Source organism: Emydura macquarii, unplaced genomic scaffold (assembly GCF_026122565.2).
Source record: "Emydura macquarii macquarii isolate MOO-44397 ecotype Brisbane River unplaced genomic scaffold, CSIRO-AGI_Emac_v2 contig_1253, whole genome shotgun sequence".
Classification (NCBI taxonomy): domain Eukaryota; kingdom Metazoa; phylum Chordata; order Testudines; family Chelidae; genus Emydura; species Emydura macquarii.
In genome coordinates, this window is record NW_027131390.1 from 93,782,370 (window position 1) to 93,797,737 (window position 15,368).

The window sequence follows — 15,368 nt, forward strand, 5'->3', positions numbered from 1 at the left end:
GTGAAAAAACTTACCATAGTAATTGTATGGCTAGAAAATTCTTTGTAATTGTATGTAATATCATTTCCCCCTAATTATCAGATGAAAACAAATTGATTATTTTCTCTCTATTCTCCCTGCAATCAATGGTTGCTAGGGAAACCTACAAAGGAGTCTAAGTAAGCTGCAACTCTTTCTTTGAGGCTACTTTACAAATTAGTTAAACATGTACCCTGCACACAGACTTACTTTGAAGAAAATAGAAAAGATAATTCCTAGTAAATTACTGAGCCTGGAACATATTTCAGTGGTACTCTTTTTTCCTCTCTCTCTCTCTCCCCCTCCCCCCCCTTTCTCTGATATATTTTAAAAGAATATTACTTAAGGGTCTTTTCCCCTCCGTATTTTAAGGATTGCAACACATCAAATTTGTCTTTAAAGTACAGCGCCCCCATTGGAGGATAGTGTTGAGTTTCCCTAGCTGGACCTCCCACAGACATTGTGCTTGAAGGACATAACTCAGTCCACACTGGCTATGAGCAGGTCCCACTTGGGTGTAATAGAACCTCTGGTCCCTGGAGCTTTGCGATTGCCTACTAGAATTCAAGAGAGCAAGGGGGCTGATAACCCCTCTGAGAAGGTGAAATATCTGTTTCGCTTGCAAGGGTTAACTCTGCAAATCAGTGTGGAACAGGACAGGCTTTGTGCTGCCTGAACATGTGATTGGGATTGTGTCCGGCCTTTATGTGGAGGTATAAGGAGCTGGAAAGAAGGATTCTTTGGTCCTCTCCCATATTCTGCATATAGAGTTGTCACAGACACTAGTGAGTGCTCCCTACTGCCTGCTGTACAGGGAATCCAAACCTCCTTTGCTCTGGATCCCTGGGTGTTTCAAGTCCCTGGAGCCTGAATGGAGTCAAGCCACTACCCCATCACACTCCTCATCACAAACCTTCTATCTGGAACCCCTCTCTGAGTGTTGGAGCTCACTGTCCAGTCCCCTAACTCCTCTGGGTGCACTGCTGACCCTTCAGACTCCCCAGTACTTAAACACACCCTCTCCCAGAAATCCTCCCACCTCCCAAAAGCGTGAAGCTTTTGGTTACAGTTTACCTCTGTCAGGGGCACGCCATAGTCGTGAAGCAGTCGACACACTTGGCGCAGTCTAACATCTATATACCCTTTGATACATAATCATGTAAAGCAGAGTGAGTACAGACCATATAGAAAATACACACCGGAAACAGCAATGTCCCTCACTAGCTCACTCCTCTGAGGAGTCCTGGGGGGACCACCTGGGTGCAAGCAGGCTGAGTGTCCCCAGCCATGTGCAGGCTGTTACTTGGTGAATGGTTCTCCCTCATGGACTGGAAAAAGTGGCCCCTGAGCAGGCCAGCTTCTGCCTTTTAAAACCATCAGTCCTTTGTATTAAGCAGTCCTTGCCAGCTTCCTCACAGGAGCACAGACCCCGGCCATGTGACCTCCCCCCCGCTCAACCCGTTCTGGTTCTGGTCTTGGAAGGACAAGGAGCTGGGCCCCTTACTACTTTTAGGGGCTACCCCTCTTCTGACTTATTCAAAGGCATGGGGGGATGTTTTTTGGCCCCCTTACTTCACCCTGCATGGACCAAAGCAGGACCAGGTGCTGCTGCCCCATAGTGTGGGTATCAGGGGCATAGCAAGGGGATGATCCATGGAGACTAGGAGGTTGCTGGAGCAATCAGGGGCCCTGGTGCTGCTGCTCCAAGGGACAGGGTGCCCACCAGGCACAGCATATCCCAGTGATGGGCCTCGATGCTTCATTAATGGATCCCAACAAGCTCTGAAGAAGCCCCTTCACCCTAGTAGGAAGCGAGAGGCGCTGACTGGCACCCTGGCCAGCTGCTCAGCAGAGAATGACTCAGGCATGCCATGCCCCGTTCCACCACTCCTCTTCCAGTGACAAGCTAGGGAAAGAGACAGGAAAGGGGTCAAAAACTGGGGGAGTTGGAAGTGGGGGGTCAGGGACTTAGAGAGCTGGGAGGAAAAGGGTGTTGGAGATCTGGGTGTAGGGCTGAAGTTGGGGGACATAGGGTAGACAACAGAAGCTCTCATCATAAGGAACCCAGGAGATGAGTGAGGCAAAGTGTGGGGGGACAGAGATCAGGGGCAGGGCTAAAGGAGGCAGAAGGGATGTTAGATGCAGGGGAAGGCAGGACAGGAACTAGGGGGCGTTGGGTGAGTGCAGAAGGCCAGCAGAGAGGCTGTGTAGAGACAGGGGGCAGGTTAGAGGTGAGGCAGTAGGTAGGGGCAAATAGGCAGTTGGAGTGTAAGGGGCAGTGGTGGGTAGGACGGATGCTGTGGTGGGTGCAGAAGAAAGTTATGAGTGGGAGAGGAGACAGGTCAGAATGGACAATTGGGGTAGGGGAGGCAGGGCAGGATGCGGGGAAAGTTGGGGTAGGGAAGAAGCAGGGCAGAAGGCGGGGGGCACAGGTAAGGGCGGCGGGGATAGTTCGGGGAGGGAAGGAAGCAGGGCAGAAGACAGAGACTAAGGAGTAGGGGAGGAGTCAGGGCAGAAAGGCACACCCTGGCACCTCACTGCACACCGTTTTCAAACTACCCGCATTCGGTCAAGACCCTCCTATTCCCCCTGCCCACCCAGAATTTGAAGTCAGGGGACCAGTCTTTTGCCTAGAGTGGATAGATTGCCAAAGTCTCAGTATTTAAGAGTCAACTCCCTCTATTATTATTCTTTCGCCACCAGCCCTTGGAATTTTCAACCCAACTTGGAGGCAAACAGAGTAGAAGGCAAAAGGCTACACATTCAGAATGGAGTCTGCAGCCTGACACAGACACACAAGGTTCATAATCTCACATAGCATTCATAAACTGTACAGACATATTCACAATTCATCACAACAGATGCCCCAAGATGCCAATTCAAAACCTCTGGAGCACTCTTCAGTAAAATGGGGTTGGGTAAGTAATTATGTAACTATAAAGTCAATAGGAATGTTTTCTTTCCCAACGTTGCACTCAGTAAGAAAATACACAATATCCACAGACAATTTACATGTCAAAACGTCTCGTTTTCTAGACCTGCACCCAGAAAGCCAATAGGAATTTTGCCATCAGTTTCAGTGGGAACAAGACCTGGACTATAGTTATACTCTCTATTCATCTGTATTATTCCTCAGGTGCACACATATATTTCCAAAGAGAAATGTAGAAGTAGCAAAGCCTTAATTTTATTAGTCTACAAACCCTAATTCTTTCAAAACGATGTGTTCTGGAGTTTTAAGGATAATTTTACCTGCAAAGGGGAAACTTTGCAAACAAACAAATAGGAACAAAAAACAACAGGGAAATCATTTCCACATTCTTCCAGAGAGGAGTGCCATGACATACATTTAGATCGATTCAGGTAACAAACCAGTTATCAATTAAATACACTATTCCATGAGATAGCAAAGTCACCATTCTGGGTGTTTGTGAAAATGAGCTACCTTGAAACATTCCAGGGGAAAGAAATCAAATTATTTAATGCCAACAATTCATGCAATAATAAATGTATAAGGACAAATTCAGATCTGGGGCAAGAAGGTAAAACTCCACTGACTTCAAGTCCTATAATGTGTAGGGATAAGATAATATGCTTTTAAACAATTTACGAGCCTTCTAGTGGCACACACTGTGTTCTGTGCTTTAAGAAGCTGCTAGAAACCAGTAGGGAGCAACAGTATGTATGTAGCTAGGCCTTGCACGTTTGTGTAGCATTAGTAAACGCAGTTATCTGGGACACACCTGTGCCTGTGTGCTTTCTGTATCATCACTGTTGTGTAAAGAACAAAACACACAAAGTAAAAGTGGTGATGATGATAATGATCTTACATTTACACAGCAACTTTGATTCCTTTATAACCTAATATTCTCTACAGGTGAAATTTACTTGTTTGAAGTGGGGCAGCCCAAGACTTAGGACCCACTAAAGTCCCTACTAAAACCCGATTTTGAGGGTTAAAGTAATATTCATTTCATATTACTTGTCAATACATGGGTTGGAATTAGTGCCTTAGACATTTTTATCATCCTCAGTGCCAACTTTCAAAACTATTATAAAAAATACTTTTAGCAAAATGTTCTTCAAAGACTCAAAGGCTTCAATGAAATAAATCTTTTCTTTTTCAAGTGGAATAAGTTCTGTGCACTAATAAAAGTATTTAATAGAAAACATTAAGTAAAAATCTATTTGCCTTCACACAAAATATGCCAGCAGTACAATGTACATTTGATGGTGTAAATAATTATCAAAGATTAACTTGCATTTCTGATCTTTGCCTAAAAAGTTTGGTTTTTACTTTAGTGATTACATAGAACTTTGTCCAAAAATAGGTGTTTTAGTTAGGCAGCTACCTGCTGAAGCTTCTTTGTCAATGAACAGAGTTATATGTACAATCCACATGACTCACTCAATAAAATGCAAAATTAAATAAAATTAAAAATCGGAATGTAGGGAAATAAACATTTACTAACCAGTCAGGAAACTCCCATCAAATGTCATATGTTGATGAACTCTTACGATGAAGTCAACACATTCATTTGAGTATAGATTGAAATTGTGTTGAACAGGGAGATTACACACACACACACACACACACACACGAAATACAGATGCAGAGATTCATAGACTCTGAGGCCAGAAGGGACTATTGTGATCATCCAGTCTGACTTCCTGTATAACACAGGCCATAAAATTTCTCTAAAAGAATTCCTAGCACACAGCTTTTAGAAAAACACACAATCTTAATTTAAAAATTGTCAGTAATGGAGAATCCACCATGACCCCTCACAAATGATTCCTATGGTTAATTATTCTCAACTTTAAAAATTTATTCCTTATTTCCCATCTGAATTTGTCTCATTTCAACTTCCAGCCATTCGTTCATGTTATACCTTTCTCTGTTAGACTGGAGCGCCCATTGTTAAATATTTGCTTCTTGGGTGGATACTTATGGACTGTAATCAAGTCATCCTTTATTCTTTTCTTTGTTATGCTAAATAGATGAACAGAGGCCTCTTTTTTTAAATCCAGGGAAGTATTTCCCACAACCCTCTGCTTAAATCTATACACTGAGTAAATATGGGGGAGGTTTTTCTGGACTTCAATTCAAAACACAAGACCACAAGAATTGTTGTACTTGAATCTTGGTCTCCGACAATCCGACTAGGGCATGGCCTAGTTTTATGGTATCTTATACAAAGACAGACACATGGAGTGTGTCCACACTGCAACAAAAGACCTGTGGCACTGAGTCTCAGAGCCTGGGTCAACTGACTTGGGTTCACAGAGCTCAGGCTGAGGGCTCAAAATAGCCATGTGGGCTGGGGCATGGGGCTGAGCCTGAACAGCTCTGCTACTAATTTTAGTCCCTCAGCCCAAGCCCGGCGAGTCAGTGCCAGTTGCCCGAGCTCTGAGATTTGGTGCCACAGGTTTTTATTGCAGTGTAGACGTACCCCTGGTGGCCATACCCAATTACCTCTCGAATTTTGACCACAACCTGTGTCCTCCCCAGTTTCCCACCCACCGTTATTGCCTTCTTCTGTCTGTCTGGCTTAACCTGAACTAACTGGTATAGGTGCCCTGGGACAAAACTGGAAAGCCAACTTTGGGCTGCAGCTGACTGGATTCACATCATTTGACAGACATGCTGGCTACTGGCAAGTCAGTCGGCCAGTTTATAGCTCAAGAAGCTAATGCCTGTCAACCAAAAGCTGTCAGGGTGACCACGCTGAACCACTAGCAAACCAAGAGGTAGAGCACTGTACCGGTTAGAAGGGCAGATATTCTTTGTGAAAGCCCACTCATCTGGAATTGGATGACACCCTGGACAAAGTATAGCTACAGGTACTTAGATGTTATGGTGATAGGCACTATATGTTTTTCTGCCAAGATGGGTGGGTACATAGAAATCAGAGATGGTGCTTTGGTAATCTAGGAGTGTGCAGGCAGTAAGGCCTTTTGTGTGGATCATTACAGAGTATAAAGGTGCTTAGTATTTGAAGTGTAGCAATGTTACAAACACCAATTTTCCTGTTCTTTATTATACTTAAATAGAGTTATCTGGATCTAATTCTCAGCTCACTTATTGTGACAATTTGAAGAATCTGTCCGATTTATGAATTCTGTGTGAGATTATGAATTCTCTGTGTATATCTTTACCATGCTGCAAACTCCATTTTGAATGAGCAGTTTCTCTGTGGTTTCTTTACCTTTATGCTGGACTGTATAAGAAATTCCAACTGAGGCAGTGGCAAAGACCTAACAATAAGAGTGTGGTTAAAATTTGATGATTGGCCATCTAAATGACAAAGCAATAGCTAATGCCCAGGGCAAGCCAGTTTTTCAAGTATGAACTCTGGTAGGAAGTCACTTTGGCAACTAAGTCATGTAACAGAGATCTGTGATCACTTGAGGAAGCTGAGCGGGACATCACCTGATGAAAGTGGATGAAAGTTATAAGAGAGCAGGAGCTGATCTATTGAGATAGGCATAGTAGTCAGAGATGGGGGGGGGGAGGACATTTTTCTTCAGCTCAAGATGAGAGAGAAGCAACCCTGCATGTAGGAGCCTAATGAGGCAGAGGATCTTCCTGCCATCCTGAGCACAGATGGTCCGTCGAGGACTCCCAAGGGAAAAGATGAGGCAGCGAGGAGCCTTGCGTTTAGGGTGTTTATTATTTTCTAGATAATCTGTATTTTCTCTATTAAGTGAAAGAGCAATAATGTGTTAGACTTTGTGCAACGTGTCTGTGTGTTACATGTTTCACAACTGCCACATGCCTGCTTAGAACCAAGAAGGCTCACACCTTGGTGGGATTCTGAGAGGAGGGAATGTTTAAACTATAGGGCTGGACCTGAAGGCCTAGGCAAGTGATAACAGATGAGTTAGTGCCCAGGAAATGTGGCAGAGAGCTAAGGGAGGTACAGCTTGCTGAGACACAGGGAAGCTTGAGGTTCCCCTCACATAAATCTGGTGAGTGGGTGGCTGGCAGGGGGATCCTGACTAGATCTGAGACACTTCAGTAGGGCAGCTAAAATGAATTTGCCTTGCTCCAATATCTGTTGCAGAGCCGATTCATTGCAATAAAGATTCCTGTCACCTATGTCACTGCTATGGCAGCAAAGCAACTGTTTTAAGTAACCTTAGGAGAACATCAGTTTTACACCCACTTAGGCCCACTGTCTCGGATGGACCTACTCCTGATTTACACTGGAGTAAAAAGTGAGAGAAGATTTAGGCCCCTGGTATAATATAGCATAACAAACAGAAATTGACAAAGAAAATACAGATCTAAACATACCACAAAATGACCATTCACTTAATTCCTTATGATAAGAGTTTAGATCATAGTTCAGGTATTGTAGTCAGAGATGGATGGAGAATTTTTATTTCTCTATAAGCGTAAGCATCACTAGGGAGGGCATTATACTATAAATCTTTTGCCAGAAACAACTGAAAATTCTATAATAATGACATTTATGTAAAAGGGTAGCCTTTATTCTTTAATGAGCTGAGCTCATGAATAAAACACTTTGATTCCATTACATGTGTATAAGGAATTATGTTATTGAAAACCTGAATCATTTTAAACAACAACAAAATAATCTTGTAGTTGGTTACAACTTATTCCAGAAGAAAGGCAAAGTGATAGCCTTCATACTTACACTACTATTCAATTCTTAAACATTATTATGCTGAATATGTTTACTAAAGCCGTCATGTTTAATTTTTTACTCTGCTGTAAAAGCTTTTGATGTATCACCTCCACTAATGGAATAACAAAAAGTAACTAAGCTATGGTCCTTTTAAATGCAAAATAGAAAATATGAAATGCTTTAAGTGCAAAGCATGACAATAAGCAGTATATTTACTGTAAGTCTTAAAAAAAATACCACACTTCAGTTCAATTTGGTTTAACAAAGTGCAGCAGAAGAAGAGACAGTTGTTATTAAAATAAACGTCCTTGAACTATTAATGTTCTGCAATTTTAGAGCTCTCAGTTTGTTCTGTATTCAAACAATACAAAATATTTTTTCTGGTAGTTACTACATGATGCACTATAGAATGGCTTGTATCAGGATGTTTTACTAATATTTGGAAATGATCAATTAAAACTAGTATAATGCTATGGACAAATTCCGTAAGCTGAGCATTACTTATATTATCAAAATAATATGACTCCCTCAACTTTAGATTTCGAACCAGATTTGAGCCCAACATTCTCAAAGAGAACAGTATGTGGATTCTGTTCTCTAGTTCACACATTCAAGTTCCCAATTTGTTTTTACAAGGAAAAAGGTAAGGTGCATTGTAAAGCCATAGCTTTGTTCAGCTGGTTTAGGTTTAATAATTTCCCATTTTATTTGCAGTGTATAAGTGTGACCCTGCCAGCCCCTCAATAGTAATGGGCAGAGGTTCCCCCCATACTGTAACTCACATCAGGCCTGACACACTCATTGCCCCATTGAGTACAATATCTCAAAGGTGTCATTGAACAGGCGTCCAAGCCACTGCCAATTATTGGGATGGACTATCAATTATTCTGCTTGCTGTTTTTAGCCATTTTCAGGCCTTTCCAGGAACTTAGTATAACTAGGCAAATGTGGGGGAGGAACGGGTGAGTAGACAGTAAACATGTGAAGTGAGCCTGGCTCTCTGTGTTCTCTCTCTCTAAATATGTTGGGGCCAATGTTTGAAAAAAATAGAAATTCTGGATATATTTTAGAATTGTCAGTATGGGAAAATTTAGCTAATAGACTAATAGCTTAAGACTGCTTGCTTAACAACATTTTTTTTAATGACATGTCTCTAACTCCTGCTTGTGCCCACTGATTGATTTGTTTGGTCAGCTATGTAACATTCTTTTGATTGACATGTCTTTGTAACTTTTGGGGTATAAGAGGGAAGTAGAGAATCTGAGTCAGGCGGATCACTTCGTGGACACATTAGAAAGATCTCCAGGCACAGATGGATGGTCTGGCCATCCAGAAATCTGTGACTCATTCACCTGAAGACTGCCTCAGATTTTGGGGTACTCTAACCACCTATTGTATTTGTATGTGCTTAAGACTAATAAGTAAAAATTTCCGGTAAAGGTAATTTCAACGGGAATTGCTGGAGACCAATAAAGTAAAGCTTTAAGTTAAGAGAACTTGGTTTTGACTTGTCCATGCCAGCCATATAGCAGGCAGAGGTGCTGAGTTTTCTTTGGTTTATTTCCAGATACCGGTTCACAAAGACTAAAAGTTACTGGGTTAAGGAACCCTGAGTAACACCATGTAAGGTATCATATGTAAACTGATGACACTTTGGTCCCGAAAATCATTTTACAATGTATGCACAGATTGTGTACAAAGAGTTATAGATGTGTGCTGGAAACATGTTCTTAAAATGTACAATTTTATGTTAGAAGCAGCACATGAAATGTACTTTTACCTGTAAATGAAAGTTGTATGAAATGTGTGCTCCCTGTTTGTATTCCATGTGTAGGTACACACGTGCCATACATCTGAGTCTAGAGATTCTTAACAAGTAGTGTCCATTGGCCTGCACATGAAAGCAGAGGAGACAGAGGAACAGTAGTGGAATACAGATAGGGATCACACATCTCAAAGAACTTCCAGTTACAGCTAGAGTAACCCACATTTCTTCTTTAAGTGCTGATACCTATGTGTATTCCACACACGAATGACTGACTAGAAGTATTCAGAGCCAAGGGGAGGGAGAGAGGGGAGCGAGGATGCCAGCAGTAAAGATGGTTGAAGAACTGCAGTCATCACCACTGCATCATCAACGGGGACCTGAACTAGCCCATAAGGTTGTGTGAATGCATGAATGGAACTCCAGGCCACTCTGAATATGTCCAGTTTTGGTACATCCTGTAGAGATGCTGTAGGCAACTTGTGCTTTCATGGAGCTCTTATTCCATCCAGTGATGCAACCAGAAATCTGGTGATGATTGGGTGGAAAGGTCCTGACTAAGTCGCTCATGAATCTAACTGTTGTTGGATGAATGAAAATGGAAGAAGAAAGTACTGATTGCTGTAAGATGGAAACACAGTGAGACCTGAGTTCTTCAATGACAGGAGATAATCCAAAATGACTGGGATATGTGCAGAGTCTGAGGAAGAGTGATTCTGCCATGCTCAGACACAAACATCTCCATCTAGGTAGATGAAAGTTCCTAGTTGAATCTTTCCTATTTTGAGTAAGAATGGCTTGGATAGCTTCCAAACATGAGCATTTTAGATCTGATGCCCATCCCAACACCAGACCATGAGATGAAATGGGCCTAGACTGGGGTGTCTGATCTGGCCATCTTCCTGAGTTAGAAGATCCAGGAAGGAACAGTTTGATAGGCTGATAGGACAGAATTGTCAGGGCCAATTGAGTGCTGTGAGAATGACTCTGGCCCTGTCATGGTGGATCTTTCTCAAGAACTTGGGTAGCAGTGGAATGGGCAGAAAGGCATATCTGAGTTAGTCTTTGCATGACAGTGGGCGAGTGTCGCCCTGGGAGTTGTAGCCCATAGCTTCTCTGGAGCAGTGCACAGAAGTTTACTGTTCATTTGGAATGCAAAGAGATCCCATTGAGGTGTTTCTCACTGACTGAATATCCCGTTCAGGACACAGCTATGTATTTCCCACTGGTGGTCTGCAGAGAAGTGCCTGCTTAGCTTGTCTGCTACAGAATTCTGAACCCCTAGAAGATATGTGGCTTGGACAGTGATGTGGTTTCCGATGCACCAATTCCAAAACCTGCCTGCTTCCTGGCAGAGGGGAAGAGATCTTGCTCCAACCTGCTTGTTTATATAAAAGACCATGGTGATGTTGTCTGCCATTACTTGGATATGGACTGAATGTATGAGCAGGAGGAAGGCCCTGCAGGCCAGGTGGACAGCTCTCAGTTCCAGCAGGTTGCTGTACAGCCTGGCCTCCCATAGGGTCTAAGTGCCCTATATGTGTGGTCATTCAGGTGACAGCCCCAAACCAGAAGGGTTGCACTTGTTACAGTGTGGCCTAATAGAGAAAGGACTACCCTGACCATAGTGTTTGGTCTAAGAGAAACCTGAGATTGCTCATTGACAAATATTTTTTTGGGGAGGAAATCTCTTGCTGAAATTAAGTCCCGCATCACTCCAATAAATTTACCTTCTGCATGGCAGTCAAAACGGACTTTTGTTTGTTCACACAGACACCCAGTGCTGCTAGAAAATGGAGTCGCCAAGCTGACCTACCAGGAGTCAATCATCAAAATATGAGGAAATCGTGTAACTCATTTTGGCCGTCCCCACAGAGAAAATCTTTGTGAATACTCTGGGTGCTGCTGCTAGTTCAAAGGGAAGAACTCTGAACTGGAAGTATTCCTGACCTACCAGGAACCAAAGAAACTTTCTGTGGGACAGATGAATATCTCCATGAATACAGGCGCCCTTTATGTTGAGATCTGTGAGCCAAATTCCCTCCTGTTGTGGATGGTCGGTCCTTCAAAGGATGGACCAATACCATCAAAGAGTCAGGTCCACTGCTCTTAGATGGAGCTAGTGGTTGCCGTTCTTTATGCCTGTTAAGAATCTCTGGACTTGGTGCATGGCACGTATGTGTTTCCATGTGTAGAATACACGTGGGAACCAGCACTCGAAGAAGAACCCAGCCTGCCAAAGACAAAGAAATGTGTAATTACCTGTCTGACCTGCTCGGCTACAGACAGAGGACAATGAAAGTATATTTACATATAAAGTAAACAAAACCAAAAAGCTAAACAACTGGGGGAGATGACCATTTGACAAACATGTTGGAGGGTGGAATCTGAACCCCAGGAAGACTTCCTGGCTCTTGAGACTGAGACAGTGGACTTTGAGTAATATAAGGGGAGCAAGAAGACCTTTTAGTTATCTATGACTGTGGTGACACTGGATACAGCACCCTTTGAGTCCATGAAAGCTGGATCTCCTAGGGTGGAGGACGAGGGATGCTCCTAACTGGATGAAAGTAAGAAAATTGCGTAGGCAAAGATTATAACTTGCTAAAATTAAGTTTTAGTCACTAGAAAGCATGTTTTGTTTTCTTTTGTTATTTGTTATGACACCTGTCTCATTCTTGCTTCATATCACTGAAATCTCTGTTCTCTGTTAGTAAACTTATTCTTGTTTTATAATAAAACCATCTCTGTGCTATGTATTAAAATGACACATAAGTCGTCAGCTAGCCTAAAAAGCTGATATGTGCTCTGTCTCTTTGGAGGCAGCAAACTTCATGATTTCTGAGAATGTCCAGTGAGAGGGACTGGACACTGCAGGGAGATATATCTGGGGAACACAGGAACTGGGGTTCACTGCTTGTTATTTGCAAGGCAAGTTTTAGAATGGCAGAGTCTTGAAAAATTTGCAAGCAAGGTAAACAGGCTGTTGTGTCAGAGAGCTGACACACAGCTTAGCAGCAGCAAAACTCTCACTCTTGCTAAGGCAGCCAGGTAACACAGTGGGGTTCACAGTTCCGGGGGTCCTGAGTACCACTTTTGATCCACCTGCAGCCCTGTCGAACTAGTTTGGGCCAACTCCTGCACTGCTTTCACACCCACGAGCCCTTTATATATAAAAATGGTCAAATATTTTGATTAAAAATGATCAATATTCTATCTGTAATCTGACAAAAGTTCAATGTCAATTCAGCAACATCTGAAAAAGATTATTCACAAGTCTTGTCCATAAATCATCACGTATAAAAGACAGATTGTACCTGTGAGTGATCGTCTTCTACTTGTTGTTGATTCACAATCTGAAGAGCATGCTGTAAATTTAGACCAAGGCGTGAATGTGCAATCATCTTTGCAGGGAATTAGACACTCTTGTACCAGGGAAGGCATAGGTTCTGTCCACTTCATGCATTCAGTGACATCTGCAGTATGGTTATTGTCTGATAGGCACACAACAGCTAAAGAAAAAAAAAAAACCCTCTTTGTTAATGCTGTTTCTACATTCTAACAAATCAGCTACCTATATTGTATATATACATGCAAGATTTGCTGTACTATACCAATAATATATTAAAAAAAAATCTATATTTAGTTATTATTCATACTGCATTCAAAGGTGTGCTAGGTGTTTTCTCAGACATGGTAAAAACTTATCTAAACCAGATGCTGCAAGTTCAATATTCTCAAAGAGTCAATTTCACAAGCAACATTCTAACCAATTATAAAAAATAGGACTATTCAAAAACTATTTACTATTGCGGCTGGACAGCCCATAACAGAAATTTGATACAGGCCATGATGCCCACCTTGCTTCAGAAATTAGAATACAATCCTTTGGTTGTAAGTGACACATCTGAAAAGGCAAAGTAGAGAAGTGCTTGTACATACTCATAATGAATGGTTACTTACTTTACAGTCAATTTCACAGGTTCATAGAGTTTAAGGCCAGAAGGGACCATTAGACCATCTAGTGTGATCTCCTGTATACAACAGACCATTAAATTTCTCCATAATAACCCTATATCAAGTCCAAAGACTAATTTCAGTCCTCAGGAGATTGAACCGTGTGCCACAGGCACAGAACAGGAGAGACTGAAGTGTCACCAATGCCCGGGGTTCCTGCAATGGCAGGGAATTGTTTAGGTGAGATATGTCCAAGTAATCCTCACTAGTAAACCACACCCCATGCTCCAGAGGAAGCTGAAAACCCCTGAAGCTCCCTGACGATCTGACCTGGAAGGAAAATTCATTCTCAACCTCAAATCAGTGCGACTCTGAACATGAGAGCAAGATACACCAGCCTGGCATCTTAAGAGGATTCTTTGTACTACCTCAGAGCCCTGGTCTATCCTGCCCAGTATCCAGTCTCCAGCTGTGTCAATCTCTGATGCTTCAGAGGAAGGCAGGGAATAAAAACAGAATACATCTAGCCAATTATGAATTAAGAGAAAAATGTTCCTTCCTGACGGCAACATTTTGGGGTTCCCCTGGACTAGTAAGGGGTTCTCTCACTGCCTGCTCTGTACCTTGGAGGCCTTAGTGCAACAATGATTCAGATCCTTGACACCAGTAACCAACACACAAGCATAAATTCTCACCCTGGCTTCCACCAGTCCAGCTGCTCTTTGCAGGTTAACACACCAACCGTCCTTCCACTCCTCAGTCTCCCCAAATACTTCCTCCCTGAGTTCTTAGTTACCAGACACTTGAACACCAATCCCTTCTGGTTAGTCACCCCCAAAGGGGTGAAACCAGCCCCCCCCCAATCAGGTCACTTTGGCAAACACACTCCACACAGTTTGCACACCAAAGACCTGTTTGGAATGAAAACATTTTTTTAAAAGTTTATTTAATAGAAAAACCACAGATTCTAATATGAAATAGTAAGGGGAAGCAAACATACACAAGTTATGCGGCAAACAAACAAAGACGCAATGCTCAGCCTTTATATTTTCATATCATATAAAAATTCCTTTTCCAATAAGAGAGTTACATCCTGCCTTAAAACTATTGCCCAGCATTCCCTCTATCTACAGGACGGATCCAGCATTCATGGACAGCCTCCTGCCTCATGACTGTTCTGAATGCCCTTCAGTTCAAACCCCTTTCATCTTAAAAGAATTTGCAGTTTTTTTTTTTTTTTTCCAATCTTCAGTCACTAAAGTTATTCAAAAGTAGGGAAAGCTCCCTCATTTCTTTGTTTCCAGAGACGGGGGTTTTCTTTTCAGCTTCAGGATGTTCCTACTTGCTTTAATAGTTCCTCATTGTTTTTTCCTGAGGTGGGCAGTGGCAAGGAGCTTGAAGCCAGTCTTGTCTGGTTGGGAAGGTAGCCCCTCCCTACCTGGTTGCTTCACTGCCCTGCTGTGAAATGAAGCTGAAGTAGCACAATGATTACACACACGCACAACAGAAAAATGTATCTCATAATGACTATTAAGGTCAGTGCATTACAAACTTTCACAAAAGATCTTACTGAATACACTCTTACAGTAAAACAACAGTACACAAACAATTGGTTGAATTGTTTATTCTGGGGGTCTAAACCTTCTGTGCTTCCCTAATGGATATTGTCACACTGCAGTTAAAGACCTGAAGCATGAGATTGATTATAACCATTCTTAATTCAGAGCTCCAAGTGTTAGGAGCACGCTGAGGGTGACGAAGGTAATCCTGTTCTCCCCATGGTCTGTGAAAAAAGGAGATGAAGAGGAAGAATAAGATTCCAAGGCCAGAAGGAAGCAGTATGACCATCCAGGCCGACCTGCCACAGACACTGGTCACAGAATTTCTCCCAGAAGATGGATTAAAGCATATCTTTTAACAAGAGATCTAATCTCATTTTAAAGATGCCAAGCAATGGTGCACCACCTGCCCCA

The 15,368-nt window shown here is 42.4% G+C and overlaps 1 protein-coding gene across 1 annotated transcript in view; it reads right to left on the reverse strand.

Annotated features, from left to right (window-relative positions):
- The window catches only part of THSD7B (thrombospondin type 1 domain containing 7B), a 461,283-nt gene that overhangs the window by 128,845 nt on the left and 317,070 nt on the right, over positions 1-15,368 (reverse strand). The window contains exon 15 of the mRNA XM_067549515.1: positions 12,756-12,950. Within this exon, the coding sequence (XP_067405616.1) occupies positions 12,756-12,950 (195 nt within the window). The remainder of the gene's footprint in view (positions 1-12,755; positions 12,951-15,368) is intronic.